The sequence below is a fragment of the Coregonus lavaretus genome, assembly GCF_964263955.1.
Source record: "Coregonus lavaretus genome assembly, chromosome: 8".
Lineage (NCBI taxonomy): Eukaryota > Metazoa > Chordata > Actinopteri > Salmoniformes > Salmonidae > Coregonus > Coregonus lavaretus.
The window spans coordinates 10,508,636-10,532,603 of record NC_139995.1 but is presented as its reverse complement, the minus strand read 5'-3'; the positions used below and the strand labels follow the sequence as shown (position 1 = coordinate 10,532,603).

Here is a 23,968-nt window from a genome sequence, read left to right as displayed (position 1 = left end):
GTGATGGCCATTATATACTATAAAGATTATGTGGTCGTATTGTGCCAAAGTGAGGATTATGGTTCAGAACACGTTCCTCTTGGTTATGTGTTATTAGCCCAGGATGGGAGTGAACTGAAATATTCAGCCCAGGGAGACTATGTACAGTGGGGAAAAAAAGTATTTAGTCAGCCACCAATTGTGCAAGTTCTCCCACTTAAAAAGATGAGAGAGGCCTGTAATTTTCATCATAGGTACACGTCAACTATGACAGACAAATTGAGAATTTTTTTCTCCAGAAAATCACATTGTAGGATTTGTAATGAATTTATTTGCAAATTATGGTGGAAAATAAGTATTTGGTCACCTACAAACAAGCAAGATTTCTGGCTCTCACAGACCTGTAACTTCTTCTTTAAGAGGCTCCTCTGTCCTCCACTCGTTACCTGTATTAATGGCACCTGTTTGAATTTGTTATCAGTATAAAAGACACCTGTCCACAACCTCAAACAGTCACACTCCAAACTCCACTATGGCCAAGACCAAAGAGCTGTAAAAGGACACCAGAAACAAAATTGTAGACCTGCACCAGGCTGGGAAGACTGAATCTGCAATAGGTAAGCAGCTTGGTTTGAAGAAATCAACTGTGGGAGCAATTATTAGGAAATGGAAAACATACAAGACCACTGATAATCTCCCTCGATCTGGGGCTCCACGCAAGATCTCACCCCGTGGGGTCAAAATGATCACAAGAACAGTGAGCAAAAATCCCAGAACCACACGGGGGGACCTAGTGAATGACCTGCAGAGAGCTGGGACCAAAGTAACAAAGCCTACCATCAGTAACACACTACGCCGCCAGGGACTCAAATCCTGCAGTGCAGACTTGTCCCCCTGCTTAAGCCAGTACATGTCCAGGCCCGTCTGAAGTTTGCTAGAGTGCATTTGGATGATCCAGAAGAGGATTGGGAGAATGTCATATGGTCAGATGAAACCAAAACAGAACTTTTTGGTAAAAACTAAACTCGTCGTGTTTGGAGGACAAAGAATGCTGAGTTGCATCTAAAGAACACCATACCTACTGTGAAGCATGGGGGTGGAAACATCATGCTTTGGGGCTGTTTTTCTGCAAAGGGACCAGGACGACTGATCCGTGTAAAGGAAAGAATGAATGGGGCCATGATTTTGAGTGAAACCCTCCTTCCATCAGCAAGGGCATTGAAGATGAAACGTGGCTGGGTCTTTCAGCATGACAATGATCCCAAACACACCGCCCGGGCAACGAAGGAGTGGCTTCGTAAGAAGCAATTCAAGGTCCTGGAGTGGCCTAGCCAGTCTCCAGATCTCAACCCCATAGAAAATCTTTGGAGGGAGTTGAAAGTCCGTGTTGCCCAGCGACAGCCCCAAAACATCACTGCTCTAGAGGAGATCTGCATGGAGGAATGGGCCAAAATACCAGCAACAGTGTGTGAAAACCTTGTGAAGACTTACAGAAAACGTTTGACCTGTGTCATTGCCAACAAAGGGTATATAACAAAGTATTGAGAAACTTTTGTTATTGACCAAATTCCCATGCTATTGTTACTGTTGAGGATTGACGGCCGCCGATGTTAAATTAAATACATTTGTTTTAATAACTATCCTTTCAAACCTCTTTCCCATGAAATAGTAGTTAGATTATTTAAATCCTTTCAGACATTTATGAGTGCTCATTCCCAGCCAAGCAACATTGAACAGGGGTTTCAACAGCCCTAGTCTCTTCTTCCACTCCTTTCTTTACAGCGATGCGTCGATATGCCCCAGTAGCTGAGTCGTGGCTGAATAAAGTGAAATATAAGCTTCAGAAATGCAGTCCATCAATCGCGTCTCCATCTCTCAGCCATGCTCCATGACTCTTTTACCTCCTGGCTTGCATCTCTCTGAAGGAATGAAGTGCGGTACAGCCCAGCACAGCGTCCACACTGAAACCATAAATAAACACAAACAAGGCTGAGCAGCAAGTTTATGTGAATGAAGCATAACATTTAATGGGTGGGACTGCTGGATAGTTTCCTGAAATGGCTTTTTTAAAAGGTCTGTCGAAATGTTTCTGCAGGATGACCTATTAGGGAAAGGCACATTTATTGTGAGTTGAGAGAAAATTGTCAGATCATATTCACCTTGACCTGGTGGTAACTATAGCAACTCACCCTACAGGTTGGTTGGTGAACACCCAAATCCATTGTTCTCCAAGGCAATCCACTATTTAGTATGATAATGGAAATTACTGCACATAATATACTGTAGGTCATTTTCCACCTTTGGTCATAAGTGAATTTCTAAACTGATATATGTGAGGCGGCCTACGATAACCATTCGGATGTCGGCGCCGTTCATTGTTGGGAAAAAGCCAAAATTCAACTAAAATTCTAAAATAAAAATCACCATGTGAATGTTTTTCTCAGACCGCCACACATGCAACCTGTTGAACTCATTATATCTACTGTAGCTATACTCAGAGATATGAAGACATGCTGTATCTCTCAGTATTTAAATCATGATTCCCTCATTGTTGCCAACTGGAGGTAGAACTGTAACTGTGTGCCACTTTCATGCAGCAAACAAGGACTATATCCCCCTTTGTTGCTCCTCAGCTCTGGGTGTCTCGTCTGTTTAGGATGAACAAACACGGCTTACACTTGCGAGAGGAGACAACAACCATTTAGAGGTGACATGACGGCCCTCTGACATAACAAGTATGTGTGGCGTGTGAGATGAGAGAATATAGAAATGAACAGGATTCACATGCTGCTGCACTATAGCCTATGATCTCTCTACTTCTTTTGTCTGCTCTGGCCTGTTGGAGGGTTGTCACCACTGTGCGGATGATAAGGATGAGAAGGAGCGTGGACGCCATTGCTGTCTGGGATAGTTTCAGAGATAGCATCTCTGTTTTACATGGTAGTTGGAATGTTCCAAAAGGAGGATTTAAAAATGGTTTAACATGTTATAATACAGGTAATAAGCTTTGATAAATGGAACTATAATGCCAACGAGAGTAGCTACTAGCAAGTGTCTGTGCAATGCTGCAATGCAGACTCTAAACCAACACAGGTAGAAAGTGCATGTACTGCAGAATAGCTCTTGACGTTAAAACAGTAACGCACAGTAGTTATTGAATCTACCAAGGAAAAGGAGATTCGCAATCAGAAATGCCTCTAATCACCATCACAGTGTATTGCAAGGCGTACGATGCTCTCAGAACCAAAGTTTAATAATGTTGTGCTCCTCCACTCCTGCGTTTACAATGACTGTCAAGAGAATGGAAAGCCATTCTGAGACACCATTTATTTTGAGTTGGCTTCGGATACTGTGTGTGCCCCTGGATTTAATAACTTTGGAAGCCATTCACTTCTATGGGTGCATGATTCCTCGAGGGAGCTGGATTGATCAATCAGTGGTTGGGCCCTAACATTGTGGCAGAGAGATGAATGGTGCAAGGACAAGGACTTCATCTACACTGCTTGGCCATACATTCACCAAGTGTCAGCGCCCAGTCATCCGTTTCTCTGCTCTCACAAATGGAGAGAATGCAAGTATTTTTCTTTGTCTTTGAGAGTCTGACTTGTGACTGAAGGTATCATGATACAAGTTAATGTTGTAGTAATTGTCAAGTAAGGCATACTCATCTGTCTATAGTTTAAAGCTTTTGTATTGTAGGCTATGTGTCCTCTATATTGCTCCTTTTTGCTTGAAGCACATCTTATGGAGCAGGGCTATTCAACTCTTACCCTACGCGGTCCGGAGCCTGCTGCTTTTCTGTTCTAGCTGCTAATTAATTGTACCCACCTGGTGTCCCAGGTCTATATCAGTCCCTGATTAGAGGGGAACAATTACAAAATGTAGTGGAACTGGCTTCGAGGTCAAGAGTTGAGTTTGAGTGTTAAAGAGCATCTTATGCCACTGTTCAGTAATTTAGTACTATACCTGTGCAACAAAACAAAACCATGGAAAAACTATAGAAGACTGTATAAAGTCAACCAAACCTGGCCATCTTGGTCGGGTTTGGTTGACTTTATACAGTCTTCTATTGTTTTGTTTTGTTGCACAGGTAAAGCTATTGAACAGTGGCAGTAGGCCTACTGTGCAAGTATACTCAGACAGACTTGTCTTTGGAGTCTGTGGAGTTTTCTCTAACCTGTCTCTGTGATGTGGGCTTATTTCCTGGATACAACCGAGTGTGATTTTCGAGCTCAGCAGGTTTACAGCTGGAGAGATATGACTCAATGTCTTCAGAATACCATAAACCAATTAAGCACAGGTCTTCTGAGACTTACTCCCATTGCTCAGGAAGCTTGAGGGATAAATATCTCAGAGATCCAATATTTCTATGCCTGCTTTATATGCTATAACATGATAGAGGTGGAAAAAACGATCTCTACTATCTCTTTTTCATATACCTCTTTCACCTAGTCCAAACATCTCTCCCCTCTCTCTGTCCTCCCTTTGTTTTTCCATTTGGAGATATTTACCTCGCGTTATGAGGACTTTAGGCTCGATCCCAGGTATTACATCACTGCTTTGACTATTGACAATACAATATGCAGCAAATAAAATATAATAAAATACAATTGGATTGGTCTCATACACATATTTAGCAGATGCGGGTGTAGCGGAATGCATTTGTTCCTAGCTCCAACAGTGCAGTAATATCTAACAATAAACAACAATACAAATCTAAAAAGTTAAAGAATGGAATTAAGAAATATATAAATATTAGGAGGAGCAATGTCGGAGTCCGGAGTATAATATCTATCTATGTGTTGGGATGACATTATGGACAGAATATGGATAGAATATGTAGTATATCTGATGAATATGTAGGATAGAATAGTATATGTACAGCAATAGTTAAATAGGATAGGCCTTGACTAGAATACAGTATGTACATATGAAGTGAGTAAAACAGTATGGAAACATTATTAAAGGGACCAGTGTTCCATTATTAAAGTGACCAGTGTGTTCCGTGTCTATTTACATAGGCAGCAGCCTCTAAGGTGCAGGGTTGAGTAACTGGGTGGTAGCCGGCTAGTGACAGTGACTAAAGTTCAGGGCCGGGTACTGGGCAGATGCCGACTAGTGGTGACCTTCCTGTGACTCCGGGTGCTGTAGATGTCCTGGAGGGCAGGCAGTGTGCACCCGGTGATGCGTTGGGCAGACCGCACCACCCTCTGGAAAGCCCTGCGGTTGCGGACGGTGCAGTTGCCGTACTAGGCGGTGATACAGCCCGACAGGATGCTCTCAATGGTGCATCTGTAAAAGTTTGTAAGGATTGTAGGGGCCAAGACAAATTTCTTCAGCCTCCGGAGTTTGAAGAGGTGCTGTTGCGCCTTCTTCACCACACTGTCTGTGTGTGTGGACCATTGCAGATTGTCAGTGATGTGTACGCCGAGGAACTTAAAGCTTTTCACCATCTCCACTGCAGCCCCATCTTACATCGGTATTCCTTTTGGGATAGGGCAGTGTGCAATGCGATGGCTATTGGGCCGGCAGTTAACCCCCTAATATGCCTTACTCATGTCGGGGGAGCAGCGGTGGCCCGCGTCGGTGGCACTGTGTTTTCCTCAAAGTGGGTGAAAAAGGTGTTTAGCTTGTCCGGTCGCAAGACATCGGTGTCCGCGACGTGGCTGGTTTTCCCTTTATAATCCGTGATTGTCTGGAGTCCCTGCCACATGTGGTGATTAAATGCGCTTTCAGTTTAGCGCGAATGCTGCCATCTATCCACAGTTTTTGGTTTGGATAGGTTTTAATCGTCACGGTGGGAACAACATCCCCTATACACTTCCTGATGAACTCAGTCACCGTGTCAGTGTATACTGTACATCAATGTTATTCTCAGAGGCAACCCAGAACATATCCCAGTCCGCGTGATAAAAACAATTTTGAAGCATGTTTTCCAATTGGTCAGACCAGCATTGGAGAGCAGACAGGTAGTCATATACTCAGCATTTAGTGGCTGTACTATACTGTACCAGCTCTCCTTAGTCTTAAATGGTTTGTGAGCAGCTTGAGCATGCAATTTAGTTATCATTTATTAATGTTGTGCTTCTATTGTCTGCATGTTTTGATGGTTGCTGTGGTCTGGGCCCATACCCGGTGACTCCATTCACAGTGTTGTGATTTAGCCTCCCTATTCCGTGGGTTGAAAAGAGAGATCAGCTCAAACAGGAAATAAGGTTGAGCACATTTAGTTTTCTTCCTTTTCTGGTTCAAATAAGAAGTCAGTGAAGCTAAACCAGAGGATTCGTGCCTCAGTGGACAGATAAGTTAGTTTCCTGTCTGTCAGAGAAATACAGACACAGACTATTCCTGTCAACAAGACGGTCAGGAAATAACATTACATTTGTGATGTTAATTCAACTTGAACATTTAAGATAGGCATACAGGGTTCTTCGGTTTGTCCCCATAAGGGAACTATTTTTGGTGCTGAGTAGAACCCTTTGCAGAGGGTTCTATCTAGAACCCTCTATGAAGGGTTCTGCCTAGAACCCTCTATGAAGGGTTCTACCAAGAACCATTTTATCTTTGGAGGGTTCTTCCTATAAACCCTCTATGAATGGTTCCACCAGCCTTATTAGCCTTTAAAATTAAATGATTTATGACAATATGTTTCATATATCACAAGGCCTTTATTTGAGGGCCTAGTTATACCCCAGCACAGTGGTGTTAGGAATCTCCTGGTTTACAGGCCACATCAGGCCTGCAAGTCACATTATTCTGACTTGCAAAGTGATGTGTAGTTCCTATTAGAATCCAGCCAGAGTAAGGATATCCAACAAGTGGAATTGTTAATTCAGAATGACTGCCAGGGTAGGGAAGATTGAATACTGAGACTACCTCAATCATCTAAACTGGAACAACCATCTCAGTAACGGGTGCAATAAATCCAATTACTAACAGATTGGATTAGTTTAGAAAACTATGTTATTTATCTTTGTGTAACATAAAATTAATCAACCAACCAATGTACAGTTTGATTCACTCTTTTTCTAAGAGTGTAGCAAACTGTACAAAACATAGTTGTCCTATCTGAATGGGTCTTGTTTGAGGTCATACTGTATCTTAAATAGTGCTCTAAACGTCTTTAACCTTGTTTCAGTTAAGCCTTTGTACCCATCTATTGATATAAATATCTATACATTTCTAAAAAGTAAGTTAATTTCACAGCTGACCAAATTATGCAAGATTGACCAACTAAGTGCAGCATGTTTCCTCAGATGGTTTCATTAAATGTAACCTGAGATGCATTGGATTTTCCATGATGGCGATTATTTTATGATGCGTGTGTGGCAATTGTCTGCGCTATTATCACTAAGTATGACTGACAAGTTAATAAAATAGTTTATTTTATCTACGATGCTGTATGAACTGAAATTCCAAATTTCTCAGTGATGCAATTTTCATGGTTGTTAGGTTCAATGCTGAATTTCCTTTATTTCTGTTGTGGCTTGACTTTCTCAACCTCAACCTCTTTGTCAGTGTTTTATATACTGCGGAAAATAAATGCAGAGACACAATTTGGAGAACACAGGGTCTATAATTTCTGTGCTGAAAGACAAGTGACTGCCACACTGCAATGCACATTTCCCAATGAACAAATATCATGAATAAGCTCACAGGAAATGTGGCTATTTTTTCCATTCATTTTTTTGTTTGTTATTTGACTATTGTTAGCAAACTATTGATGAAAAATATGACAGCAACTCAGAGAATATCTTTGAGCAGGGAAATTGAAAGGAGAGCGTAATTTTGATTTGGTTCATTCAAAAAGAATGTATGCATTCACAAACTGTAAGTCGCTCTGGATAAGAGTGTCTGCTAAATGACTAAAATGTAAATGTAAAATGTAATTCGATAACACAAGCGTACAGCAATACAGTATGCACTTATTTATAACATGAAATGTGTATGACAGTAAATAGCATTTTCAAACTACAGGTCCACTGTGTAGATTATTTTAAATGTTAAATCATTTAGTGTGTCCGCTATACTTGTCAGTTTAGTTCAATTATAAAATACCCTCAATTTATTGCAACGGACTGAATTTATTCAAGCTGTGCTATTAAAAGCATTTCTCCCCATACCATAATACTAAGACAATCTTGAAGAAAAAAACCCACTCATTAGATGCTACTTGCCTCCCCTAGATTTATCAGAGTTTCTCTCCTCTGTGACTCATAGCTCTACATAACTGCTGGATGCACTTATCAATCAGGGATCAATGAATATGATTGCAGAGAGGAGCACTGTGCTAAAAGTGCTATTGATTGCCTGGAGGTCCGGACCTCACTCCAGTCCTCATTAGTGTTGCCTGCAACCCTGCTCCTCTCTCCTTCCTGCTGATGTGGGTGCTGGGTGATTCTAACTGATGACAATCCTAAGTGCTTTAAGTTAAACATATTGATCACAGGTGTGGGGAGCCATTTGTCCAGTTGTCTGGACAAGCACAGCAGGACAACACTGCAGGAGAAGGAGAGGCAGCTTCTATCTAGCTGGTACATTGAGCATTATCCTATAATATTAGTACTGTTGCACTATGCATCCTCTCCATTCATCTCAAAGAGATCCTAAAGAGCCGGATGGTATATAATGGGCATCCAGCTCATCATATTTCCCATATTTCGCATCCTATACTTTCACCTTCTCCCAAGGTCCATTGGCTGAGGGTATAAGATCAGTATCAGCAGTCAGCCTGCTTATGGCCTGTGCTTTGTTGTGCATAGTTACCAGCCAAGGCTCGCCTCACCCCTCACCTCACCCTCCTTGCTGCCCACATGGCCTGGTGTGGGGTTTGACTCCTGAGAGTGACATTGGCCAGAGAGGGCTGGAGAGGCCGGATGACTCGGCAAGGCTAGCCATGTAGGGCTAGCGGACATGGCTGCTCAGTTTGGAGGTTTGAGGGGTTGAAGCGGAGTCGTTTCTCTGAGGTAAATTGCTGACTGTGCTTTCTAGTGAACAATTTGATCAAATTAATATGTAGAGACAGGCAGCTATTATTATGTTATTTCACAGTTTGAGTCTCTTGGGTATTCTCAAATTCTCCTCTTGGTCACATACCATATAATTTCCTTCAACTCTGACATTCAGTTATTCTGTTTATCTTCCAATAGTGAGTGTCACAGAGCTATACTAGCCCGTTATTGATAGCCTATCAGTCACACACAGCTATCTCTCCCTCTTCAAGAAACTTTGAATATTCAATTTGAGCAATTGAAACTTTGGAAATTAACTTTGACCCAGGGGTGTGCCTATGGCTTAAACATAGTCACATCACAGGCGAAGATCCTCACCTGTGTTTGCATCAGTAAGTTTGTGTTGGCTGAAAAGCACTCAATCGCCAATTGTTGATTGGTCTTTTGTTGGAATGTGAATGACCCCTTATTGATTGAAAGCAAAATGTTTTTAATGTTGTAGATTAGATTTTTGGATTGCTCACTAATGTCAAGATGGAGGCCCGTTTTCAATCTATTTTCAACTCAGGTCCTAAATTGAAAATCTTTACGGACGTAATTAAGACTGATCTGAAAAGAACAATGAAACTTTTCATCATTTTCTCCCCTTCTAGCCCTGACAATGATGTTTAAATAACTAAAGACTCACATAGGCCTACTAAAAATAAAGGTAATGAATATAAAATAGACAAATAGATTTTGTATTTAATCTAAAAAGACACATTTGTACATAAATTATATATTCACCTGTGGTAAATGTGTACATAAAGGATATATTCACCAGTGGTAAATGATTATTCTAAATATTTTTTAAAGGCTAATTCGTAGCATAATACATGTCATACACACGTCTTTAAATGTGGAGTCAAACTTAATTTTGTAGTCTTTCTTATGGCCTGTGCCATTAGGAAGTCTTTTTTAAAATTCTCACTGGAGAATAAACTGGAGAATAAACTGGATGAGGTCCGTTCGAGACTATCCTATCAACGGGACATTAAAAACGGTATTATAAACCGGGTAGTTTGGATACTGGATGCTGATTGGCTAAAACAGCATTTAGCCTTGTGTATGTGAGAATGTATACCATGACTTTGACTTTGACGTTTAGCCTTTTCACCTTGATATCATTGCACCTTTTTACCTTGATAAAATGCCTACATCCACAATAGTTTGTCATGCCGATGTAGGAAAGAAGCATTTAGATGAACTTGAGAGAATCCAAAATGAAAAGAACATTGTGAAACAAACAAAGTGGGCACTTACCTGCTTCACTGACTGGTGTGCAGAAAAATACAACAAAAACGGAGCTGAACGTCATTCTATGGGACTTTTATGGTTCAGTGAAAAACATGAATGGCAAAGAATATGGGATTTAGCAGCTACGCTGGACTCCGAGCTGGTTGGAACTTACATATCAACGACCACCCTCTCAGTTTGGCATGGAGTATACAGAAGGACACCGAATTCACAACGAGCAACAATGTGTTTGTTGGCGTAATTACAAAGTTGAGGAAAGAGGGGGGCAACAAAGCTGCCCACCAGTGAACGGATACATATAGTATGTAACTGTTAGCTAGCTAGCTAAATCATTTTAATGTACCCTGACAATATAACCAGTAGCTATGTAGGCCTAACTATTAGCTAACGTTATTTTGTCTTATATGCTTCAGGTACACAAATAAGCAGATGGGAGGGAACACCCTCGTAAACAATTTTGCCAAAGATCTGCAAAATAGCTGGCATGTCGCAAATTTACACAAACCCCTGCCTACGAACCACCATGATCCAGAAACTCTTGGATGCTGGACCAGAGGCACGATAAATAATGTCTGTCAGTGGAAACAGATTAGAAAGCTCTCTTTAAAGTTACTGGAGGCCAAATCTGGAAGCGGTGGAGCACTATTCTCTCTGACAACACAGCAGAAGCTCCACCAGCTAAAAGAACAGCATCCATTTCCAGCAGCGTGGAGCCAACAAACGACAACATGGGCAAGCCAACAACAAACAATGACATGGGACAATAAATGGCAACATTCAGAGCAACATTAATAAATAATTGGCAAGTGTTAGTCACTCTAGAAGTGGCGCTAATGCTCGGTTTTTGCATACATTGAATGTGTTGCTTGCTAGCTAGCCTGTGTTATGTTGCATAGCAACCAGTCTAGCAACGAGTCTTTTGTCCGGACTACTTTTTCTGGCGGAATGTATTTATTATGAATGTATTTATTAAAGCAACATTTTCAATTTAGATGTGTAGTTCCTTGCCTTACTGTGTTGGCAACCGGTTTATAAAAGCAAAAAGGCGCCATATGCTGTAGACCACAATATTTACCAAGAGATCTTTCATCTATATTCTTCATAGCTGTCTATTTACCACCACAAACCAATGCTGGCACTAAGACCACACTCAACGAGCTGTATAAGGCCATAAGCAAACAAGAAAATGCTCATCCAGAGGCGGCTCTCCTATTGGCTGGGGACTTCAATGCAGGAAAACTAAAATCAATTTTACCTAATTTCTACCAGCATGTCACATGTGCAACCTCAGGGAAAAAACGATAGAACACCTTTACTCCACACACAGAGATGCGTACAAAGCTCTCCCTTGCCCTCCATTTGGCAAATCTGACCATAACTCTATCCTCCTGATTCCTGCTTACAAGCAAAAACTCAAACAGGAAGTACAAGTGACACACTCAATACGGAAGTGGTCCGATGAAGCGAATGCTAAGCTACAAGACTGTTTCGCTAGCACAGACTGGAATATGTTCCGGGATTCATCTGATGCCATTGAGGAGCATACCACAACAGTCACCGGCTTCATAAATAAGTGCATTGACGACGTCGTCCCCACAGTGACCATACGTACATATCCCAAACAGAAGCCATGGATTACAGGCAACATCCTCACTGAGCTAAAGGCTAGAGCTGTCACTTTCAAGGAGTGGGACACTAATCCGGACACTTATAAGAAATCCCGTTACGCCCTCTGACAAACAGGCAAAGCGTCAATATAGGATTAAGATTGAATCCTACTACACTGGCTCTGACTCTCGACGGATGTGGCAGGGCTTGCAAACTATCACGGATTAGAAAGGGAAACCGCGAGCTGCCCAGTGACGTGAGCCTACCAGACAAGCTAAATGCCTTCTATACTCGCTTCGAAGCAACACTGAACCATGCATGAGAGCACCAGCTGTTCCGGACGACTGTGTGATCACGCTCTCCATAGCCGATGTGAATAAGACCTTTAAACAGGTTAACATTCACCGCAGGGCCAGACGGAATACCAGGACATGTACTCTTTCCCACCTGGACAAAATGAACACCTACGTGACAATGCTGTTAATTGACTGCAGCCCAGCATTCAACACCACAGTGCCCTCCAAGCTCATCACTAAGCTAAGGACCCTGGGACTGAACACCTCCCTCTGCAAGAGGATTCTGGACTTCCTGATGGGCCGCCCACAGGGGATCCTCAATACGGGGGCCCCTCAGGGGTGCGTACTTAGTCCCCTCCTGTACTCCCTGTTCACCCACGACTCCAACATCATCATTAAGTTTGCCGATGACACGACGGTGGTAGGCCTGATCACCGACGACGATGAGAAAGCCTATAGGGAGGAGGTCAGAGGCCTGGCAGTGTGGTGCCAGGACAACAACATCTACCACAACATGAGCAAGACAAAGGAACTGATTGTGGACTACAGGAAAAGGAGGGCAGAGCACGCCCCCATTCATATCGACAGGGCTGTAGTGGAGCGGGTCGAGAGCTTCAATTTCCTTGGTGTCCACATCGCTAAGTACCTATCATGGTCCAAACAAACCAACACAGTCGTGAAGAGGGCACGACTACGCCTATTCCCCCTCAGAAGGCTGAAAATATTTGACATTTGACCTCAGATCCTCAAAAAGTTTTACAGCTGCACCATCGAGAGCATTCTGACTGGTTGCATGACCGCTTGGTATGGCAACTGCTCGGCATCGTTTATTTTTTATTTATTTTTTTGCACTGACTCTCTTGCACAGGCTTGATGTACACTCACTGGACTCTAACCACACACACTACACTGACACTCCAACACACACAAACACACTACTTCACACATGCTGCTGTTACTCAGTTTTTTTAAATCTATGCCCAGTCACTTTACCTTGTTACGTTCCCCAGCAAGAAAACAAAAGTGTCGCTCAAACAGAAGGGGGAACTAACAACAACCAAAATGAAACCGGTAGGGTTATAGGAGGGGTCCTGAAAAGACACTCATGGGGGTGTCCACTGAAAGTTGACTAGCAACAACAACTGGAACCTAAAAAACACCCACCATGAGCACCCACTAAATTTGCCCAAGAATAGGCAAACAAAAGAAAAACCCACACCAAACTTAAAGACAGGATGCAAACCAAAAAGATGGAGCAAAACAAAATCAGATAAAAGATTGTTGGTCTAGAAATCAAAATCGGTAGCATCAACTAAAGGTGTGAACCCTCCGCATCTATCAAGCCAACTGGAGCACTTGGCCAGCCACTCTTAAATAGCACCTGGGCCAGCACAGGTGACACAGCCTCCCACTAGCGAGATGGCAACCAGCACGTGTAGCACATACTGACTAATGAGGAGACACCAATCGGTGCGCCCTACGTACTAACGAGCTATCCTCAAAACATACATGGAAAAACCAAAGCCTGTAACAACCCCTACCTACATGTAGATATTACCTCAATTACCTCGACTAACCCGTACCCCTGTACATTGATTCGGTACCGGTCCTCCTTTTATATAGCCTCGTTATTTTAATTTTATTGTGTTACTATTTTTTCTTTCATTTATTTAGCAAATGTTTCGTACTTTTATAAAACTCTGCATTATTGGTTAAGGACTCGTAAGTAAGCATGTCACGGTAAGATCTACCCTTGTTGTATTTGGCGTATGTAACAAATAAAATGTGACTTGATTTTCAATCCATGATTCCTTATATCAAAGGAGACATTTGAAAACACACCACCGACAACCTATTTCTGCTAACATTGCTGTGTCATTGATGCATTCCTAGTTCAATCATCTCCAATGTCTCCATTTTGTACTTGGAATTAATAATTCATCACCAATCTATATGGGGTATTTTAAATATGAGGTTATCTCTTACTTCATGAAGCAATTACTATATTGTCCTTGTTCTCACCATGGGAGATCTGGCCCTCTCAGCTTTTAAAGAAGGATTTCCCTATGCATAATACATCAGGTGCAGGAAAGAAAAGCCCCCCTACATGGAGAACAATTTAAGCATGAATGTACATCAGAGATGTATCTGTGCAGTGAGCTGCAGGTCAGCTATATAGCGGTGCCTGCCTGGTAGGTTCTAATACACTTCCTCCTCCCCACTCTTCCCAAAGGCCTTTTAAGGTCAGGAGGAGTATTACCAATCAAGCTACCGATTGCTACATTTGGATTAGACTCTGTAGGGTACATTGCTAAGGACCTATCGTGGTCCAAACAAACCAACACAGTCGTGAAGAGGGCACGACTACGCCTATTCCCCCTCAGGAGGCTGAAAATATTTGAATTGGGACCTCAGATCCTCAAAAGGTTTCAGGGGTTGTTACAGGCTCTGGGTCTTCCTGTCCTGTGGCGATCCTCATGAGAGCCAGTTTAATCATAGCGCTTGATGGTTTTTGCGACTGCACTTGAAGAAACTTTAAAAGTTCTTGAAATGTTCCGGATTGACTGACCTTCATGTCTTAAAGTAATGATGGACTGTCGTTTTGCTTTGCTTATTTGAGCTGTTCTTGCCATGATATGGACTTGGTCTTTTACCGAATAGGGCTATCTTCTGTATACCCACCCCTACCTTGTCACAACACAATTGATTGGCTCAAACACATTAAGAAGGAAATAAATTCCACAAATTAACAAGGCACACCTGTTCATTGAAATGCATTCCAGGTGACTACCTCATGAAGCTGGTTGAGAGCTGGTTTGAAGAATCTCAAATAAAAAATATATTTTGATTTGTTTAACACTTTTTTGGTTACTACATGATTCCATATGTGTTGTTTCATAGTTTTGATGTCTTCACTATTATTTTACAATGTCAATACTTTGTAGAAGCACCGTTGGCAGTGATTACAGCTATGAGTCTTTCTGAGTAGGTCTCTAAGAGCTGTCCACACCTGGATTGTGCAACATTTGCCAATTATTATTTTCAAAATTAATTAAGCTCTGTCAAATTAGTTGTTGATCATTGCTAGACAACCATTTTCAGATCTTGCCATATATTTTCAAGTAGATTTAAGTCAAAAGTGTAACTTGGCCACTCAGGAACAGTCACTGTCTTCTTGGTAAGAAACTCCATTGTAGATTTGGCCTTGTGTTTTAGGTTATTGTCCTGCTGAAAGGTGAATTAATCTCCCAGTGTCTGGTGGAAAGCAGGCTGAACCAGGTTTTCCTCTAGGATTTTGCATGTGCTCAGCTCCATTTCATTTATTTTTTATCCTGAAAATCTCCCCAGTCCTTAACCATTACATGCATACCCATAACATGATGCAGCCACCACTATGCTTGAAATATGGAGAGTGGTACTCAGTAATGTGTTGTATTGGATTTGCCCCAAACATAACACTTTGTATTCAGGACAAAAAGTGAATTGCTTTGCCACATTTTTTGCAGCATTACTTTAGTGCCTTGTTGCAAACAGGATGCATGTTTTGGAATATTTTTTATTATGTACAGGCTTCCTTCTTTTCACTCTGTCAATTAGGTTAATATTGTGGAGTAACTACAATGATGTTGATCCATCCTCAGTTTTCTCCTATTACAGCCATTCAACTATTTTAAAGTCCCTGTTGGCCTCATAGAGAAATCCCTGAGCGGGTTCCTTTCCTTTCCTTCCTTTCCGGCAACTGAGTTAGGAAGGACGCCTGTATCTTTGTTGATACACCATCCAAAGTGTAACTAATAACTTCAAAGAGATATTCAATGTCTGCTTTTTATTTTTACCCATCTACCAATTGGTGTCCTTCTTTGCGAGGCATTGGAAAACTTTCCTGGTCTATGTCGTTGAATCTGTGTTTGAAATCCACTATTCGACTGAAGGACCTTACATATAATTGTATGTGTGGGGGTACAAAGATGTGGTAGTCATTCAAAAATCATGTCAAACACTATTATTGCACACAGAGTTAGTCCATGCAACTTATTATTTTACATTTTAGTCATTTAGCAGACGCTTTTATCCAGAGCGACTTACAGTTAGTGAGTGCATGCATTATTTTATTACTGGAATCAAACCCACAGCCCTGGCATTGCAAACACATTGCTCTACCAACTGAGCTACATCCCTGCCGGCCATTCCCTCCCCTACCCTGGACGACGCTGGGCCAATTGTGCGCCGCCTCATGGGTCTCCCGGTCGCGGCCGGCTACGACAGAGCCTGGATTCGAACCAGGATCTCTAGTGGCACAGCTAGCACTGCGATGCAGTGCCTAAGACCGCTGCGCCACTCAGGAGATTATCTTTATTATCTGACTATCTGACTTGTTAAGCACATTTTTACTCCTGAACCTATTAAGGCTTGCCATAACAAAGGGATTGAATACTTATTGACTCAAGACATTTCAGCTTTTCATTTTTTATGAATTTCTAAAAAATAAAAATAAACATACTTCCACTTTGACATAATGGGGTACTGTGTGTAGGGTTAACATATGGACCTCAAAGCCAGTTCCACTGCTTTTTTGTCTATTCTTCCCCTCTAATCAGGGACTGATTTAGACCTGGACACCAGGTGGGTGCAATTCATTATCAAGTAGAACAGAAAACCAGCAGCTTCAGGACCTCGTAAGATTTGAATACCCCTGCTTTATATAGTGCTCTAATCTGAACAGAGCCCTATGTGGCAGCCCTATGTGACTCTGGTCAAACATGGGTCAAACATGTATAGTGCATTAAGGAGAATAGGGTAATTTGAGATATGTCCTTACAGACACAGCTTTAGTCTATGTAGTCTGCTGTCTGCAGGAGCTGGGGTGATGAACATGGAACATGAACATGGAGCCATCTCTGTTTGTGTTTGCAGTGCATGTCAAAGCAGGGACCTGTGAAGTGATTGCTGCCCACCGCTGCTGCAACAAGAACAAGATTGAGGAGAGATCCCAGACGGTCAAATGTTCCTGCTTCCCCGGACAGGTTGCCGGGACAACAAGAGCGGCTCCATCTTGTGTGGACGGTACGGTCATAGTTATTTTTCTATTTTTCTCGTATTTTTTTCATTTTTATTGACAGGACAGTATTAACAACACAGTAACAGGCAGTACACTGTTCCAAAATCGGTCTTGTATCACTCATGTATCACTCAGAGATAGTGTGGTTTCAAGATTTGAGATAGGGTAAGCTATTTTCTTCTACTATTACGTTTTGTCATTTTCCCCCCCTGCATCTACCGATCAATCTAAACATAATGCTGAGTTAAAAACAACCCAATTTGGGTAAATATTGGACAGAACACACGTTGGGTTATTTTGACCCAGCCAGTTGGGTCACAAACAACCCATTTTTGTCTTTTAGTTGTGTTGTTGATGCTGGGTAAGAGCAGAAGACTGGGGACGTGGCTTAGTAGGGTGTGGCTTTCAGATATTTATTTTTGTCCACCCGTGAGATTAAATGTAATTCCGGTTAATCTGTTCTGTTGTATTGAGCACTGACACCATTGTAGCTTTAATAAGGCGTACACAAGAGATATGCCTATGCATATCCCAATGTTGGGATAGTCACCACTTTGTTATAATATACAAATATTATTGTTATACATTTTTACATTAAAATGTGTGTTGTGCAAAAATATTGAAGGAAATTTAGATTGTGCAGTGTACAAATGGAATATGAATATGAATGACATTTACTCTCACGGGTGGCCAAAATTAACTCTGAAAGCCGTGTTACCAGTAGGCCATGCCTTTGGATTACCCGAACTTGGGATAATTTAAACATCAGTTGGGTTTTTATTCACTTTCATGCTGGTCTTTTTTAATGTAATCCATGTCTTATTTCCAGGAGGTGTGGCCTATTGGGGGTGTGGCTTTCAGATAGGCGTTTTTGGCAACCCGTGAGATTAAATGTCATTCCTGTTCATCATGTTACATTTGTACGCTGCAAATGCACATTTCCAGCTGTTTGTCTACCACTGGACTATGAAACAATAAAGCCTGGCGTGCTGCTGCACTGGCTCACTGAGAGTAGAGAATGGGCCAGGTCATTTAATATCATGTCAACAATGGCCCCTGTCACAAGTGAATTGATCCCTATCCTCTGTTCTGTACTGAAATGGCTCTGACAGGGGATTCCTCCCATCTTGACACCATTCGCTGAAGCTTTAGAAATGTCAAGGGAAGCCTTACCCCCTACTGGCCTCCTCAGAGGCAGCTGTAGACCTTGGAGGCCTGTTCTGCTCCCACTGTGCCACTCTGTTTATTCCCCTCCTGCCACTTTGTTCATCCGCTTGACATTGACCCACACCCTGTAATTCACTCCTGGAAACACACAGCTCAGGCAGCCAGGCAGGCAGCTCACAGTCATGGAGGATCTCTCTTTACTCTACTGTCAGTCATGGATCAAAAGGCTTCACTCTCACTGACATGTTTGTAGAAACAGACGTCTTGTTGTGGGTTCAGTTGTTACAGTAGTCTAGTAGAGGAAGTGTCTTTTCACTGCCTTTTAAAGGGCACATATTAACTGCTTGCATTCCTCTCTCTTTGGCTCTTGCAGCATCTATAGTTGCACAGAAGTGGTGGTGCCAGATGCATCCATGTATGGATGGGGAGGAGTGTAAAGTGTTGCCTGACCTGAAAGGCTGGAGCTGCAGTACAGGAAACAAAGTAAAGACGACGAAGGTGGGTGCATAATGTAAGAAAATGCATCACATGCACAGTTATACACGTACAGTGCATTCAGAAAGTATTCAGAACCCTTGACTTTTTCCACATTTTGTTACATTACCACCTTATTCTAAAATTGATGAAATTGTTTTTTTCCCCTCATCAATCTACACACAATACCCCATAATGACAAAGCAAAAACAGTTGTTAATTATTTTTTTTGCAAATGTATATAAAAAATATTAAAACATACATTTCACATTCACAAGTATTCAGACCCTTTACTGTCATGTGCCTTTTACTGAGGAGTGGCTTCTGTCTGGCCACTCTACCATAAAGGCCTGATTGGTGGAGTGCTGCAGAGATGGTTGTCCTTCTAGAACTCTGGAGCTCTGTCAGTGACCATCGGGTTCTTGGTCACCTCCCTGACCAAGGCCCTTCTTCCCCGATTGCTCAGTTTGGCCGGGCGGCCAGCTCTAGGAAGAGTCTTGGTGGTTCCCAACCTCTTCCATTTAAGAATGATGGAGGCCACTGTGTTCTTGGGGAACTTCAATGCTGCAGACATTTTTGGTACCCTTCCCCAGATCTGTGTCTCGACACAATCCTGTCTTAGAGCTCTATGGACAATTCCTTCGACCTCATGGCTTGGTTTTTGCTCTAACATGCACTGTCAACTGTGGGACCTTATATGGACAGGTGTGTGCCTTTCCAAATCATGTCCAATCAATTGAGTTTACCACAGGTGGACTCCAATCAAGTTGTAGAAACAGCTCAAGCATGATCAATGGAAACAGGATGCACCTGAGCTCAATTTCGAGTCTCATAGCAAAGGGTCTGAATACTTATGTAAATAAGGTATTTTTATTTTATTTATTTTTTCTATATTTGCAAAAATGTTTAAAAAAACAGTTTTCGCTTTGTCATTATGGGGTATAGTGCACGCACGCACGCACGCACGCACGCACACAAGGGCACATGCACGCACGCACACACACACACACACACACACACGCACACATAAACACACCAGGGATGTGACAAATATATATTTTTTTGTTGATGTTTAAACTGCCCAGAAGAAATCTGTTTTCAGTTAAAATGATAAGAAAAATTCATAACATTCCATGTGATTTCACAATGCAGAATATGGTCCTATTGTGAATGACCGCTAGGGGGCAAGGAAGTTCTATCTATTGCAGTCATATACTGAACAAAAATATAAACGCAACATGCAACAATTTCAAAGATTTTACTGAGTTACAGTTCATATAAGGAAATCATTGAATTGAAATAAATTAATTACGTCCTAATCTATGGATTTCACATGACTGGGCAGGGGTGCAGCCATGGGTGGGCCTTCGAGGGCATAGGCCCACCCACTTGGCAGCCAGGCCCACCCACTGGGGAGCCAGGCCCAGCCAATCAGAATGAGTTTTTCCCCACAAAAGGGCTTTATTACAGACAGAAATAGTCCTCATCCCCATTTTTATCAAAATGTGTTTTGGGGCAGAAATGCCTTCTGGAACATGTGAACTTTCAAGTGCCTCAATAACAAACTTGTATGTCATCTGTAAATATGAATACAATTGTTAAATTACAAGCCTAGTTGGTTTAGCCACGGAAAAAGACAGGAACCTTACCGCTAGCCATGATTGGCTGAGAAAATGGATGAGCTGGACATGCCAAGAGATGATTTCGGATTGGTCTGCCATGTAGCAAACTTCTGTCTATAACATGAGCAGCTCAGTATGTGTAGGTAATCTTTTCCAACGCAGCTTTTTTGAAAGATATCAAGAAGAACTGCAAAAGTGTTGCTAATGCTCTCCACTTTCTGAAGGACCTAGTTTTGAAATCAGTGGAATGGCCGAGGGAAGCAGTATGATAGCTAAGGAAATTGAGAAGATTCTGGCGTTTGATTGCAAATATGTGAAGGGAGTCGAAAAGAGAACACATAGAAGGCTGTTGTGTAAAACACTAGTCTCCGGATTACATCTTCAAACTAAGGGCAACCATGGCATCCATGACAGATAGGGAGAAGCGTTCATCCATGTATACGGGTAAGACAGTCTAGCTAGCTACATTTAGTCAAAAAGTCATTTTCATTGCAAGTTAAAGCGTACTGTTAGCTAGCTAGCTAATAATAGCTGGCTGGCTTGCTAGCTAATGTTACGTGTATGATCTGTGTAGTAATATTATTAGTATCTCAGAGCCATTTGCATTGCTAGTTATAGCCTAATGTTAGCTAGCTAGCTAACATGGAACCTAGTTGGTTAACTTTGGCTACCAGCAAATTCATCCAGGGTAGTAACATTATGAGTTGGGATTATGGTACATTGTTTAGCTTGCTAGCTAGCTAGCTACATGTCTAAACAATAGACTCCACTATGCAAGTAACCATTTTGACTGTACCGTACACCTTCTGTATCCTGTGCATGTTACAAATAAACTTTGATTTTATTTGATTTAGTGTGTGTTTATCAGAGATTGTAATTTGAAGAACAACATGATATGCACCAAAGTCAAATTAGGATATAACGTTAGGCCAACGAGACAGTGTCCAAATTCTACAATTCTCCAGTAGAATGCCCTGCTTTTATTTTGTCACACTCACAACCGTAAGCAATTCTTTGCAATTAGCTCGCCATTAACTTGTAAATATTGATCTTGTTGTGAGTTTATTTTCTGTAATAGTGATTACAAATTAGCTAAAGTTAAGAGGTCAGCTATATGATATGGTCATTATTTGAACTGGCTAGCCAGCTAACTTAACGATAGCTAGCTAGCTAACAAGCTAGAAACAAACCAAAACATTGTTTAGAAAGTTGCTTTTAGTTGTCTGGTTTGCTAGATTGACATATACACAATTCTTTTTGAAACGGATGGGTTTATTGGTGTTAAAATACACCAGTTATGCTATTTTGGACCACCAAGCTGCTGATGTCATGCAGGATGTCGTTTTTTGTTTATTGTTTTTGTTGTCGACAACTGCGACAACAATTTTTATATTCAAATGTAGGAACTGGATTCTACAGTTGACCAATTCGGCACATTTGGGCAAAATAGTATGGCAATGCTTCACTGGATCAATCTGAAACTTTGCACACACACTGCTGCCATCTATTGGCCAAAATCTAAATTGTGCCCAAACTGCAATATTATATTGTGGCCTTTCTCTTGTATTTCAAAGATGATGAAAAAATTGAAAATGCATGTTTTTTTGTTTGAATTATCTTTTACCAGATCTAATGTGTTATTCTCCTACATTAATTTCACATTTCCACAAACTTCAAAGTGTTTCCTTTCAAATGGTATCAAAAATATGCATATCCTTGCTTCAGGTCCTGAGCTATAATAATATAAATAATATAATAATATGCCATTTAGCAGACGCTTTTATCCAAAGCGACTTACAGTCATGTGTGCATACATTTTTACGTATGGGTGGTCCCGGGGATCGAACCCACTACCCTGGCGTTACAAGCGCCATGCTCTACCAATTGAGCTACAGAGGACCACCCAAGCTACAGATTTGGGTATGTCATTTTAGGTGAAAATTGAAAAAAAGGGTCCGATCCTTAAGAGGTTAAGAGAGTGTGAACGATGCTGAATGGGTGTAGACAAAGAAGAGTTCTCCAGTAGTTATACCAAAATATTCAAGAGCCGTTTTCTCAAAAGCGGGGTTACAAGTTTATCAACTTTCAAAGCTGAATTACTTCCCCATGTTCCTCAACTGAAATGTACAATTTTATAGCTCTAAGTCTCTACTTTTATCCAATGTAAAAAAACACAATTCAATTTTGCTACATGATACCGAATCGAGCCGGTCGGTCACATTTTAAAGTGGCCTTTTATTGTCCCCAGCACAAGGTGACCTGTGTAATGATCATGCTGTTTAATCAGCTTCTTGATATGCCACACCTGTCAGGTGGATGGATTATCTTGGCAAAGGATAAATTCTCATAACAGGGATGTAAACAAATTTGTGCACAAAATTTGAGAGAAATACACTTTCGTACATGTTGCGTTTATATTTTTGTTCAGTGTAGATAAGCCATTGGGGCATTACAGCTGACATCCTCAACCATTGACAATGGCGTCATATCAACTGCAATCATTTCTGTAATCAATGCTGTGATTATTATTATTTTTTTTCACTCCGTCTGTTATCGCACTTCTTGAATGTGAAGCTGTCTAACGCGCTGCTGCCAGCAACGGTTTGGGTCTCACGGTGCCTCCCTTTTTTAGATGGTTATGTATTGCACCTGTACTACCGTTACTGTACCTCAATTCCACCTTGCAAAGTTTGCATTTCACCACCTCAACTGTACATACACATACATATAAATAAATATACATATATATATATCCTTTAAAACAAAATATTTCCCTTTATTACTTTCCAACCCCACCACGCCTTCCCTAATTGGAGTAAACTAGTGAACAACAATGCTTAGGCCTCTACTTCCAGCTTATACATACTATATACATTTTATGGACACAGTCAATTTTACAAGAATTCTATTTTGTTTGTTTTTACTCCTGAACTTCCTCTACCCTCAACCTCTCCGATCATTTTCATGATGTCCATCCAGTTTGCTTCTATATGCCATATCTTTCTAACTGTGCTCTTTCACAAAAGCTCTCAAACTATAACCTATATACTTATTATGGACACAGTATGCTTTACATTAGTTATCTTGTTGTTGTTAGTTGTTATTAGTCCCATCCTTCAACTCCATTCAACACCTCCCATCTATCTCTTAACACCATCCATACTGGATTTCTGTTTGCCATATATTTTTCAACTGTACTGTGATGTTTTACAAAAGTTCTGAACCCTTCTATTCTCATTGTTGCTACAGATTTTAAATTGAAAATATACATTTTTGCTAAAAGTATTATTATATTATTGATCGATTGACTATGACTTTTAAGATCACCCAGTAGTGCTATCTGTAGGGTTAGCTCCAGCTAAACATTACAATCCTTTAGCCACTCCTGGACCTGTGTCCAAATGTTTCTTCCAACTGTTAACGACGATGACGTGCGCAGCGCTTTATATCCATGGCAAATAATTTGACAGATGCATACAGTATCTCCTATTAACGTTATAGCATTGTTGCATTAGG

The 23,968-nt window shown here is 41.3% G+C and overlaps 1 protein-coding gene across 1 annotated transcript in view; it reads left to right on the top strand.

The window, feature by feature from the left end:
• LOC311134289 (chemokine-like protein TAFA-2) overlaps nucleotides 1-23,968 on the top strand; it is a gene marked incomplete at its 5' end in the record, with an annotated part of 90,036 nt that overhangs the window by 39,845 nt on the left and 26,223 nt on the right. The window contains 2 exons of the mRNA XM_084167922.1: nucleotides 17,045-17,194; nucleotides 18,730-18,854. Of these exons, the coding sequence (XP_084024048.1) occupies nucleotides 17,045-17,194; nucleotides 18,730-18,854 (275 nt within the window). The remainder of the gene's footprint in view (nucleotides 1-17,044; nucleotides 17,195-18,729; nucleotides 18,855-23,968) is intronic.